The sequence below is a fragment of the Pinus tabuliformis genome, chromosome 3_1 (assembly GCF_031772625.1).
Source record: "Pinus tabuliformis cultivar Carrire ecotype Pingquan chromosome 3_1, CPIR1, whole genome shotgun sequence".
NCBI classification, from domain to species: domain Eukaryota; kingdom Viridiplantae; phylum Streptophyta; class Pinopsida; order Pinales; family Pinaceae; genus Pinus; species Pinus tabuliformis.
The window spans coordinates 187,230-200,321 of record NC_142301.1 but is presented as its reverse complement, the minus strand read 5'-3'; the positions used below and the strand labels follow the sequence as shown (position 1 = coordinate 200,321).

The following is a 13,092-nucleotide window of genomic DNA, read 5'->3' as shown; positions in this document are numbered from 1 at the left end:
CGAGGGACGCCATTTTCCGCGATTTGGAGTCAGTGCTCCGCAGAGTTCTCACCGTGAAACAAGAGAAAGACAGGCCGAGGAAAAGATTGCATTCCGCCGACGAGATTTCCACTCCTGTGAAGGTTTTCAAACAAGGTAAGGATCTCAAGCCCAACGATGAGGCTGTTAGAGCAAAAAGACGGCTAAATTTAGCGGAAAATGGAGGATCATTGCCGCAGGTCAAGAAGTCTAGTGATGTTTTAAGCGAAGGGAAATTAAATGCTAAAGATTTCAAAATCAAGGAAAAAAGCAAAGCAGAGTTGTCTAAATCACATATTTGGTAAAAAAAAATCACAAATTCAGTTTATGGGCACTACCACATTGGATGATAACTGTGTGCAGTTAGAAGAAATATATGGCTGAGATTCATCTGCACCGGAAGCTCCATCAGAGCATCGACGAGGAGTCCAAATGGGGCGATCAGGCCTGTCCTTATTCCTCATCCGTCTATCATGTTTTTCAGCTATATTTGCAACAACATGCAAATCAATTGTAGCGAGCTTCTCATCTAAAAATTGTTTAGTATTTATATCAGAGAAATCTCATTGATTAGTCATTAGGGAACTGCTGAGAAAATTAGACTAGTATTTCAGATTAATCAAATAGCAAGACACCTAGAATGTTGCATACCTTTTTGTGCATATGACACTTGATTTTGCTGCTCAGATTGCAAGTTTGCAAGTGACTGAGGTTGCTGAAAGTCCTTATTTACTAAAATGCCTTTCACAGTTCTCCCACTAGGATCACGGCGTTGATGCAGTTTGAAGGATGTTAATGGAGATCCTCTAACAGGAGATGTCATTCCCTGCTGATTCACTGATGCACTATGATGTTGTGCCAAGGAAACGCCTTTGATAGATGACATGTTATGTGCTAACCGTCTGCCTGGTTTCTGCTTTCCTGTTATGCTAACCGTCTGCCTGGTTTCTGCCTTCCTATTATGCTAACTAGGTTTCTGCCTTCCTGTTATGCCTGCCTGGTTTTTTCCTTCCTATTATGCTTGGCTTCTGCCTTCCTGCTATCATGTGTTTGACGCAGTGTTGTCAACTTTCGAATGTACGACACATATATGACACATGTTTAGGTGTAAACGAAGCGGTGGCAGGCGTGGTGGCAGGCGTAGATGCAGTGGCGGTGCAGTGGTGGGTAATATAGTTACATGTACTGGTGGATATCCATAACATTTAATGCTTTAAACTAATACTAGAATTAGTTTACCTCTCTCAAAAATTCTCAAAAATGCGACAGGAACATACTAATATATGATATGATTTTAGGTACTTATAGCCTCCCCGCCTCGGGAAGAGGCTAAATAAGATGATTAAACAGATAACCTTATAAAACTCCACAGTGATCCTTACAGAGTTTGGATAAAGTTAGGTTATGCATGAAAATGACCAGCTAGAACTAATGCTATCTCACAATTTTAGATTGGTATAGTCCCTGGCCATTGCAAGATGGCAAGGACTAATAAGAATAAAAATATTCCAGTCCTGCTTAACCTTCAAAACCACTTTATTGGAGTACGAATTGATGTTTTGATATCATTGATGGTAGAATTTCAACATTTCATCTTCATATGTACAATATAAAGCATGGGCCTCTATCTTTTCTTCCTGTGTGATCTTCTTCATATATAAAAATCTCTCTGTCATGGAATCTCGTAAAATGCAGTGGCATAAGAAATTTGCCGAAACGCGTTGAATATTTTCATTGCGAGAGGAGACAAATTGCCTTCCTCTGGTAAAAATCTTTTGGATTCAACATGTAAATCGAGATAGTAAAGCAGAGAAGCTAAGAATGAAAATATAACTTTATTGTGCACTAACTCTTTGCAATGAAATTCGATAATCACGAAGTCAAGGCATTAAAGGAGCGTGCGGAGGTGGAAGACCTAAAGAAGATGCACATAGAAAAGCCCTATGAGGAGAAGCCATCAAAGAAATCATTGTGCGTGAGCTTCTGTAAGTTTTAACTTTTTCCTGCAGAGAAGAATGATTGTTCGACATAAATTCCTCTTTGTAGATGAGTAGGCAACCAGAGTTAGCGAGTTAGACATGTGATCAGGATTGTTGTGGCCATTTTTGTGGTTATACGAAGCTACTGTAGATCCTAACTATTCATGTAGCAGATAATAAGACAACAAGGAAAGTCAAAGAGACATCCGCGGAACCTTGACTATGCAGGCCTCCCAGGAACACACAAAATGCTTAGTAGTAAAGTCCAAATACCTTCATCTACATGTGCGCTGTAAATTTTAAGGTCTGGACATAAAAATATCTCGAAACCATCTCTGTTTGGTCGATTGCAAAAGGCACAGTAATATCTTTTCACATTTTATTTGAACCTAAACCGATTCTTAATGGAAATAATTCCATCATTCCACGTGATTTGATTTGTATAAAGCCCTTAGCATCATGATTGACCTGACAGAAATAGGCTTTCAGTTACATTAACAAAATAACGACCTCCGGTACGATTTGGTTCAAAGCTCTGTAAAGAGTGTAATTATCACGTTAATAATATATGCTTATATATTTATTAACTTTTATCAATTTGTATAATTAGATTACAAAATTCTATGAAAATTGGTGATCTTGATGAAAACTGAGAGAAAATTTCATAGGTAATATAGGACAAATGTTAAGAAAATGAAATGATAATTTTTATTTTTTATTTTTTTTCTTAAATTAAAACAAATAGTGTTTTAATCATTTATAACGTGAAGCATTATAACTTTCCATGCTGAGTGCAAAACTAATAGTGGTCAATAGGGAAATTTATTGCTAAAGTCCTACCTAACTATGAACTAATATCATAGAGAAACTACCTAAAATGACATGCCACACAATGAATATTGCAAAGAAAATAAAATGCAAATAAAACAAACACACACACATATATATATAAGTGTAGTTACATAAATAAAATGGTTGGGAAATGTTGATAGGTATCAATCCAAGATAAGCATACAAACACTTATTTATGATACATTCATATAAACTAGTAAAACCATATAAATTAAATGGCTAGTAAATGTTAATAGGTATCAATCTATAATACACATCAAAACACTTACTTCAGAATACATCTTTCAAAAAAACACAAAAACTATCTAAATTACATTATTATAATTATTAATTATAAAAACAATTAATATATGATTTAAATAAAATTCTTAATCATGGAGATTCATCTCACTTTAACATAGATATTCTTAAAATGTAAATAACTTTTGATACAATATAATGGCTTATCAATACCACATGCCAAATATGACACATCGATATGACGTTTTATTTTATTAATATATTTGAGATAAAAATTTTGGAAAAATATAACTAATTTGGAAGTAAATATTAATCCTCAATCTATGAATACAAATATGAATGTTCTAACATATTCCCTCGAGATGAAATCTCTACCAACCACCTAATGATTACAAATAATTGAATTAAAATTTTGGAAGGCCTATTCTGAAATAGACATGCCTATTGGCATATTTCCATGATAAACATCCAAACACTTATGATACATTTCAAGTTGCCAAAACTTAAAAAATTAACTAAATTATAACTTTATATAAATTATTACTATATTAATTATAAAAAGAATTAATACACAAATTAAACATTTATACATTAAAAAATAAACATGTAACAAAATTCTAAACCATGGAGATCCACCCTCGCTCATGAGATTATTAATTTTAAATAGGCTTTGTCACAATACCATGGCATATCAATAACACATACCCAAAAAAACTTTAATCATTTAAATGACGCCTACTCATATGATGGTTTTTTAATTAATCAATTTAATTAAAAATGAAAAAAAGGAATAACTATTTTGGAGATAAATCTCAACCTTTTATCTGTATATACCACCAAAAATATTCTAAAATATTCCATAAATATTAAATCCATACCAACCATATACCATCTACTCAATAATCATTGATAATTAAATTAAAAATTTGGATGTCTTGTTCCAAAATAAACACACCTATCTATGTAATTAATGGAAAGAGGTATGTCATAGCCACCAACTAAAATTCTCTCTTATCATGCAAGCATGTAATTGAGGGCACATTTTATCATTAAAACCTACAATGAACATTTAATCAACCATCCGCTTATTCAAGCATTATTAGGAATCTTTTTGATGTGTCAAGATCTTGGATATGATGGTGAGATTTAGTGTTTTATTATTATTATTTATAGGTGGAGTTTTGGCGATGAAGAAACAAGAAACTGATCTTCTTCTAATATTTTAGGTAGTTGTTAGGGGTTTATTTAAGGCATATGGTTCTTAGTGGTTTTGGTGAGGATATTATATGGTACAATTTTGTGGAAGGCATTTACTCTAGTTGTGTAGTCATGTATTATTGTTTGTAAGAATGTCCACAAGTCAAACGTAGCAATGACTTGTGACTTAGCAAGAATCGAGACATGTCTTTCGAAGTGGGAGTGTTTACCCTTCTAGCCTTATCAAAATGGGCCAATCATGTCACTTGGAGTTGAACCTAGTGGGCGCACCTATCCTTCTAGCATCATCACAATGGGCTAAACATGTATCTCAGAATTGAACCCACGTAGATGGAAGAACAATCCTTCTCCCAACAACTTGAGTTGCTAATACAAAACAAACTAAAATTTTGTTATGTATTGAGTTCTTTCCTTTAGAGACCTAATATAGATGGTCCAACAAAGTTCATCTCAACATTATAATTTGAAATAACTACCTCTAGTCCTAAGATTTAAAGGTGGAGAAAAAATTGATGTATCAGGAGAGTTTGGGATCTTAAATTGACTTTGAGAATTTGTTTTGCTTGTTCTACATACTATTTCCTCTTTAATACTCTTCTTTTGATATTACAAGTTCTTTGTTTTTTTTTTGTGACTTCTCACCTCTTTCTTTAGAAATTTATGTATCATTGATTAAATATTCATTTTATTGCTATTTTGACCTACCATATTAGTAATTTTATTGCCAACACCTTAATTTCTATAATTATAGAAATGAAAATATTTTTGGCTCATTATATGTTTGCATCTTAATATATTTTTGTCTCAAGAGATTTGATCCATCTTGATGCTTGGGTGTCACCCGCTACTAAAGGAATACCACCATTTCACCCGCTACTAGAGGAATACCGAGGTGTCAATCAATCCTCTTCATTCTTCTGTCTAGATCATTGAGATGCTTGTGCATGTGTTCAAGAGAGTGCATGATAACCATACGATTTTCGTTTCATTCTGAGCTCATCCAGCCTAGTAAAAATTTCACTTCCAATACAAGTCTATAATGTGCATGTAAAGATTGAGCCTACCCCTTGGGTGTCTTGTATCTGGGATCCAAAAAACACATTCAATCAGCACCTCCGTTTCTGAGAGATTAGTCCTATGAGAAGATGCTTCTCCCTTAGATCTAGAGAGTCCTTCCTAAATTTTGGCTAGTGTAAGCTCCTGATACCAAGATGAAAATCCTTCTACCTATGAAGCATACAAGTGTGGACTCAATGGACCCATTCTTGATAATAATCAACCCCTCTTTGAACCCAATCCTGTTGGCATGGCATGTTGGTCCTACTAGGAAAAGGAATCTAGACAATGAATCGTCTCAATCCCATGTGTGCGAGTTGCAAAGGTGCAACCCAAAAAATATCCAACTTGAACCAAACCTCCAAGTCTCCTTGGAGAGAGAAAGGGACTATAAAATTCCACCGCCCACATAATTTTTACCCGCTTACAACACTAATAGAGTCAATAAACCACTTGAAAAGCCACCTTTTGATAGAGAAAAAGGTTGCATTCCAACAATACTTTGACTCTATTCATAGAGAGGGTGAGTCAATAACACTGAAAGAAGACACCAAAAAAGACAGAAAGTTGAGGCTCTACCCCAATAATTGCCCAAGGAAAGAAGGAAAAGGAACTAAAAATGAGCAAAAAATAATCAACCTATTGACTACAAGTTCCCCAGCCAAAACATCCCAACACGAATATCATAAAACCAAAAATATGGAACTCCACTCAACATGAGATAATCTCTAGGCAATAAGAGAACCAACACTGACCAGATAAGGTGGAAGACGATAATGGAAATCTTAGAATAGAACTGGGGGAATGGGCTTAAAGAATCACTCTGATATTGTCAAACAACAAAAGGGGAAATCTCCACTTTGATAAACCATCACGAGAGAGTGAGGATAGAAAAAGAAAATACCAACACTCTCGTTTATACACTACACAAAGCCTCTTGTAGTAATTCCAACTTAATTGAAATGAAGGAAAGTGAGGGATAAACATAATGATACTAGGTAGTCGATGAAGCCACATTGATTGGAGGAGGACATCAGTTGCATGCAGGAAGTAGACTAGCTAAGGTGTTGGAAACACCACCTTGTAGGCACCTTCCTCTTGCTCCCTATTTAAATGCCCTAATCACTAGTGGGGTGGACAAAACCTACACCACTTTCTTCCCTCTGTATCTGGCCAAGCCTCCAACTTTCCATTATTGTGAATTTAACAAAATGGGTGAAATTGTTGCTTCTCCTAGCATCACACGAATACAAGATCTTTCCTCACCAGCCACAACCTATCATCTTCATCTTCCCATCGAGGATGAAAACTCTTGCTCTATATCCAATATTCTCATGTGTTATGTGCATTGAATTTCATTGGGGGTAGGCTCCACATCCCCTCACTCATTTTCCAGGTCGGGTGACATCGTCTAGTGCACACCCCATGCCACACTTGCCACCCCATTCAGAGTAAAATAACATAAAAATTAATTAAGTCATAACTTTATTATTATTACTAAAATAATTAATATATGAGTTAAATACATATACATTTAAAAACCATGTAACAGGTATTTTAAACCATGAAGATTCGTACTCATTTTATTATGGAGGTTTGTTACAATACTGCACATTGATTTATCAATACAAGATTGTCCAAAAAACCATAAATCATTTCACAATGGAAATATTTTATATATAATTTATTTTAATTTCATTTTACAACATTTTTTAATTAAATTGAAAAACGAAAATGTATAACTACCTTTGAAATAAACTTTAGCTCTCTATCTTTACTATTTAAAATATCATGTGGAGAAACCGTGTTCCAAAATAGACACATCACTCACAATTATTTTTATCTTAAATTTAATAGTTTTAGATTGTATTTTATATTTATTTTTTTATAAAGTTTTAGAAATAAAAATGAGATTTAAAAAAATAATTGGATAAAAATATTTTTTTAAGAGAGGAAAAATTTGTTTTTCATGTTTTTTAATTAATCTAGTTAAATATTTATTGATTCAGCTGGAAAATATATTTATTAATTAAATTAAAATTAATTAGTAAAAAATCAAATCATAATAATAAAAAATTAAGGTGGGAAGGCATCTTGCTACCATCCTACTAGCTCATGGGCTAGCCCGATATAGCCACACACCCCCCTTAATTGTTTAATATATGTCATGCAACATACACCATTTGGCATAATGCTCCATAGTCCGATGATATCAAAAGTTAATTCCTACACAGAGTTTATGTTAATGGGGTTGGCAAGCAGTATGAGCATATCTGGAGGAGTAAATAGAATGTGTACTAGGTGGCAAGGGGAGCCTATCAATCTACACTTTCACACCAAAGCAACCTTCAACTGAAATTAGGAGGAATACATTTGGTTTCAAATCATAATACTATGATCGAGAAATCATTATTTTGGCAGTGTACACGGTGTGGCTCTGGTGTATATTTTCAGGAATGGAGGAAATCCAACAACCCAGAGCCTGGGGTTTCTTATTCTTTAACATCCATCACATGAAGGTTGGCATTATCCTTCTCCTCATCAATTATTTAGGTTGACAGTTAGCTAAACTTGGGGTCTCTTCCTCGAGGATACAAAGAAGAGTTAGCTCATACAAATGGTTTCCCTCACCCTCCTTGTGGATTATGCACAATGCAAGATTTGTGGGTGGTTTAATGGTAAACGGGTAGTGTTGGAGGTGAAATTTCCATCCACCCTCGATTCTGAAGTTAAAATTTATCGTCTCCCTGGGTGTCAAATCACCTCCAAGCAATAGTAGTCCAGGGTGGCATCAACAAGCAATTAGACTTTTCTTATCAACTTATATTTCGAATAGTCCATCTGTTGACAACTTAGACTCCTTTGTTGGCCCCAGTAGCAACTCAACCAATCTGCACTCTACTCCACTCAAGCTTTTTTAGGATTCTTGGTTGGCTAGCATCTTTGCACTATGTGGGGACCTCAAGGACTCATCACTGCTTAGAGATTTAACCCCCTTCTGTTATAGCTCCAAATCTCACTCTTATGGTTTGTGATGCTGCACTTATGGCCTAGGGCAACCCCTCCTTCCAGACCTGGTCCAAAAATTTAAAAAACAATGTTTTATTCCCTATACGCGACTTTTCCCTGTGTTAAACGCGTGTACGCGCGGGTCTGTCATACCCAACCCGCGTGTATCTATTAAAACACTTAAAAAAATAATAAATTCCTCTTTTTCGGGCGGTGATCGCGGGTTTACCTGCTGGATCACCTGTTAGTGCCCGTGGCCCAACTGTTCCCAACCAAATCCTAACTAAAAAAACTACTTTGGAGAGGGTATAAAAAGACATCAAAGGGAAGGCCAAGGAGAGAGAGAAAGGAGAGCAAGATTATTATGCTGAGATTTTTCCCCTTTGACCAGGTCTGAAGTCCTTGGTGTTTTCTGCACTTCCCCCATCTTGCATAGGAAACCCTTGTTTCCATGTGTATTGGTGATCATTCATCCTTGATATCATCATTGAGTAAGACTTGGAAGGAGCTCTTGTCGGAGGCTTGAGGCTGGAACGAATCCAGGAGGAAGCTTGCTTGGAGCCTGCTGAAGGTGTTCAGGTGATATCTTTCCGATATATGTACTTTATTTGCCTTTATATATAAAGAAACACGTCTTTGTTCCCGAATAATCTTTCTTTATGCTTATGAGTTTCTTGTGTTGAATTCTTATGAAAGTGGTTACTTAAAGATTTTTTATAACTAACTTTATAGCATGAAGATGATTTATATATAAGTTTCTATACATGTACTGTTGTGTTCTTTGATTTGTTTGTTTTGCAGGTCAAAGAAAGAATAAGGGAACTCCAAGAAGGGTTTGCACCCTAACGGTCTTCTCGAACGTAGGACCTTAGGTATGTACCCTAAACATTAGAATTTGCTTAAAAGTAAGAATGATGGCTGTGTGTGTGTTTCTTTGAATAAGCAATTTTCAGTCTGGTAGAGTCTTAGCCCAAAGGACCCTAGGGGTATTTTCCCTTCAACCAGAATTGGCGACTCCGCTGGGGACAACACTCTTGTTGTTCCTAGTTTGGGTAGTCCTCAAGGCAATCAAGGCTCAGCCCCTCTATTTGTTGGTTCTGACTGTCTGATATTTTCTTGAACTCCAAGCTTTTCCAGTTTTTCAGTTTGTGTTTTTTTTTTTTTTTTTTCTTGAAAGACTTCAGATACGCACTTTTTCTGGATTACAGAAGCGTATATACGCAAGTTGCACTAAGTAAACCCGCGTATACGCAGGTTTCCTTAGTTACAGTCGCGTATACACGCATTCTGCAAACAATTGCAGGCGCGTATATCACATAATTTTCAAGATTTATAATTTTTCTTTTGCTGAATGTCTGTCTGGTGGTTTGGGTCAGTTTAAAACAGTCAATTCCCAGTGACAGTTCTCTGTTTAACAGGGGGCATCTTGTTTCGAACTCTCTCTAGTTATAAGGAGTACTAGTCTTGTTTTTCATTGATTGCAAGCGTCATTGATTTTTGACACACAAGATTTCTGTTTGAGAATCTTGATTGCTCTGTTTCGGCAGAGTGGGAAGATTGTGTTCAATCTTTGTGTCCATTTTATTTTCATGAAACTTTTGTTTGCTTAACGAAATCATTTTTATGACCATTTGCTCCTTCGTTTCGGGAAATTTGTTTGTTACCATTTTCTTGAAACTTGTCTTTTGATATTTTGGACTTTCATTGCTGCTTTTGATTGTCAAAAGCGATTTCGAACACATTTTATTTTTGTTGAGTTCTCATCATTTGAAAGGTGTCAATTCACAAAAGTGTTTGGTTGCTTGTTTATCAATCATTGGTGTCAGTATTTTTGAGAGCTTTCCTTTGAAAAGGACTTTTTGGTTTGATTGAAGGAAAATCTTTTGAAAGTTTTGAGTTTTCGCTTTCTTAAACTTGCTTTTCATTTGATTTCCTTTTTGCGAAGTGAAAGTGCTTTTTTTTTATCTTAAAACTTGTTTTTATTGTTTGGACGAAATGATTGGTAACACATCATCTTCTATCTAAGCATTTTAGTGGCAAGACAAAATTTGGTAAAGCAGCAACTTTCCTTCTTTTGTTTTTAGAATAGTCTTTAAAATCTTGCATTCACATATAGTTCTTGCATTAGCATAGCTTTGCATCCTCTTTTAGGCATGCATAGTTTTGTTAGCTTTTGTGAGTGTGGAGTTTGAAAAGAAAGCAAAAAACTTTGTTTAATTTGAAGTACCTCTGAACCTCATAGAAATTGCTCTTCATCGAAACGAAAAAGTGCATGTGCATATAGTTAAGTTTTATTAACTTCTTTTGCGTCAAGAAACACCACTAGTTTCATCTCCATAACCCTGTGACTTAAAGAACAGCCTAATAAAATCAAGTGCTTAATTAAAATCCACTAGAACTTTTTGTTTTAGTTATTACACCAACAAGTTTAGGATTTTAGGGCCTTGGAATAGGCGAGTGGAGAGTTAACTCTCCAAGGCCACATAAAACGTCAAACATAAGAGTCTGATTAACGAGAGTAAATCCAATAGCGTTAGGAAGACCAGGAAAGCTCCGAATCTGGGAGTTAAGCACGAGGGTCTGTGAAGACAGGGAAGAGAGATACCCCCTCTCCTACTTGTCCGAACTTACCTCACGACTGTTCCGCCTGGCTTCTGCAACGAGTTGGTATCCATAGTTGCTCTTCCTAGGGAACTACACAGGTGGCTGCGGAGGGGAATCCCGTGGCACCTGAGGTTGACGTTGTATCACTCTCAATAGTACTACTGGAGGGAACCCTTGCGAAGCTTGGGGGCTTGCACCGGCGCAGGCTGTTGTTAGGAGGTCAGCGTAACTTCCTCTGTTACCTTCGCTGATAGGACTGGGCCGTCATTATCCCAGACTATCTTCGGAAGGCCCCTGACTCCGCTTTCTTGTATTTTGGTGTCCGGTCCTCAACACCCGGAGCGGAAATACTTGAAAGTTGTTTGACTGGCTGTTTGAGAAATGACGATCAGTTGATCGTATTTTAACGTGGCAACGTGTCAGTAATGTTGACTTTCTCTTTCAATTGACATTCATCATGTTGGGGGTGTGACATATTACCAAGAACGTGAGCGTTCAAGGGCGAAAATGTAGGCTGAGGGTTTGACATCCAGATATGGGGAGCTCATTCCTCAACCGGTTCAAGAAGAAGTTGCCCACACAAAACATGAACTAGTTGATGAAAGGTGCACTCTCACTGATATAGAGCTTTTTGACAAAGTTGGAAGACTAGGTTCGGATAACAAGACATATTAGAGGCCGCTGCAACTAGTACACACACACTATTAATTTTTATTGACACTTGAAATTTCATGTGAGAAGAGTTTTAGTTGATAGACATGAAATCAACATCCCAGTTGCAAAGGTGTTGAAATTTTCTATTTTATTAAATTTGGGAAAAATCTCATGTATGTGACAACAATAGGATTAGTTGCTATATTAGCTCTAATATTTTTTGAGGAGGAGTTAATGCATCCTATATTTGTTGTGAGGGAATTTATGATTCAGTTTTATGCTCCAGCTATAAGAAATGTAATCCCGTAGAGGATTGTGGTAGTGTAGAGAAAATAGGGAGAGCTGAGAGTATGTGTGAAGAATTAGAGTTGTTGTAATCTCCTTTTGAATAATAAGATTGCCGATGCCTCTGTTCTGGTGGACGTAGCCCAGATTGGTTGGGTGAACCACGTTAAATCTGTGTGTTATGGTTTTGTGTTTTTTAATGTGCTGTGTATTTTTGTTTAATTTTATTTCCGCTGCACATTGTTTGGTCTAACAAGTGGTATGACAGCGGCACAGCGGAAGCGTGGAGGGCCCATAACCTACAGGACTCTGGTTGTGGAGCTGGTGCGTGTGACAAAGCTTTTGAAGGTGGAGTTCCGGCGATTGGCGCAGTTTCGGCAGAGACAGTCGCTCCAATTTCTGACAGTGAACGGCTTGGCGCATTTTATTTTGGAACAGATGCGCTAATTGGCATGGATCCGAGTTTAATACTCGCACCAGAGCTCCATTGTCCCAATTGGCGTGGAATCTATGGGATTAAGAGCCCCAATTTTTTGTCACTTACACGGATTTTGTTTTGGCACGGATCATCTGCTGTCAAAGGAGCGCCAGGCAGTGGATTGTGTTTAAGGCACGGGTTTTTCACTGTCAAGGAGCGCCAGGCAGTTTTTCCCTCTAGTAAACTTGCAATTTTTATTTTTCTTTTCAAATTGTGATTACACGGTATGATAGAGGCATTTTGTTTTTTTTATTTGGAATTGGAGATTTTGTTTGATACAACATGGAAAAAACTCAAAGTGCTCATTTTGAGATCGAGAAGTTCAATGGCAAAAATAACTTCGAAATCTGAAAAGTGAAGATGCATGATCTGCTTGTGCAACAAGGCGTGGCAAGGGCGCTGTTGGGAAAAACCAAACAGCCTTACACCATGATAGATGATGAATGGAATGAATTGGATGGAAGAGCTCTGAGCAGTATTTGACTGTGTTTGGCAGATGATGTTTTGTTTAACATCGTGTCAGAGAAAAATGTTGCTGGTTTGTGGACAAAGCTTGAGAAGCTGTAAATGACAAAATCCTTGACCAATAGGATTCTTCTGAAGCGAAAATTGTACAATCTACGGTTGAAGGAAGGTACAACTATTACTGATCATTTAAATGTCTTTAATACTCTTCTGGTGCAATTAGAAAGTATAGAA

At 36.5% G+C, this 13,092-nt stretch overlaps 1 protein-coding gene across 1 annotated transcript; it reads right to left on the bottom strand.

The window, feature by feature from the left end:
* Positions 1-338: 338 nt before the first annotated feature.
* On the bottom strand, positions 339-904 carry LOC149185465 (regulator of nonsense transcripts UPF3-like). Its single transcript, XM_089412402.1, has 2 exons — positions 670-904; positions 339-502 (listed from the first exon to the last, which is right to left on the bottom strand). The coding sequence occupies exons 1-2, from the start codon at positions 902-904 to the stop codon at positions 339-341; spliced, it is 399 nt and encodes a 132-aa protein (XP_089268528.1).
* Between the last annotated feature and the right edge of the window lie 12,188 nt (positions 905-13,092).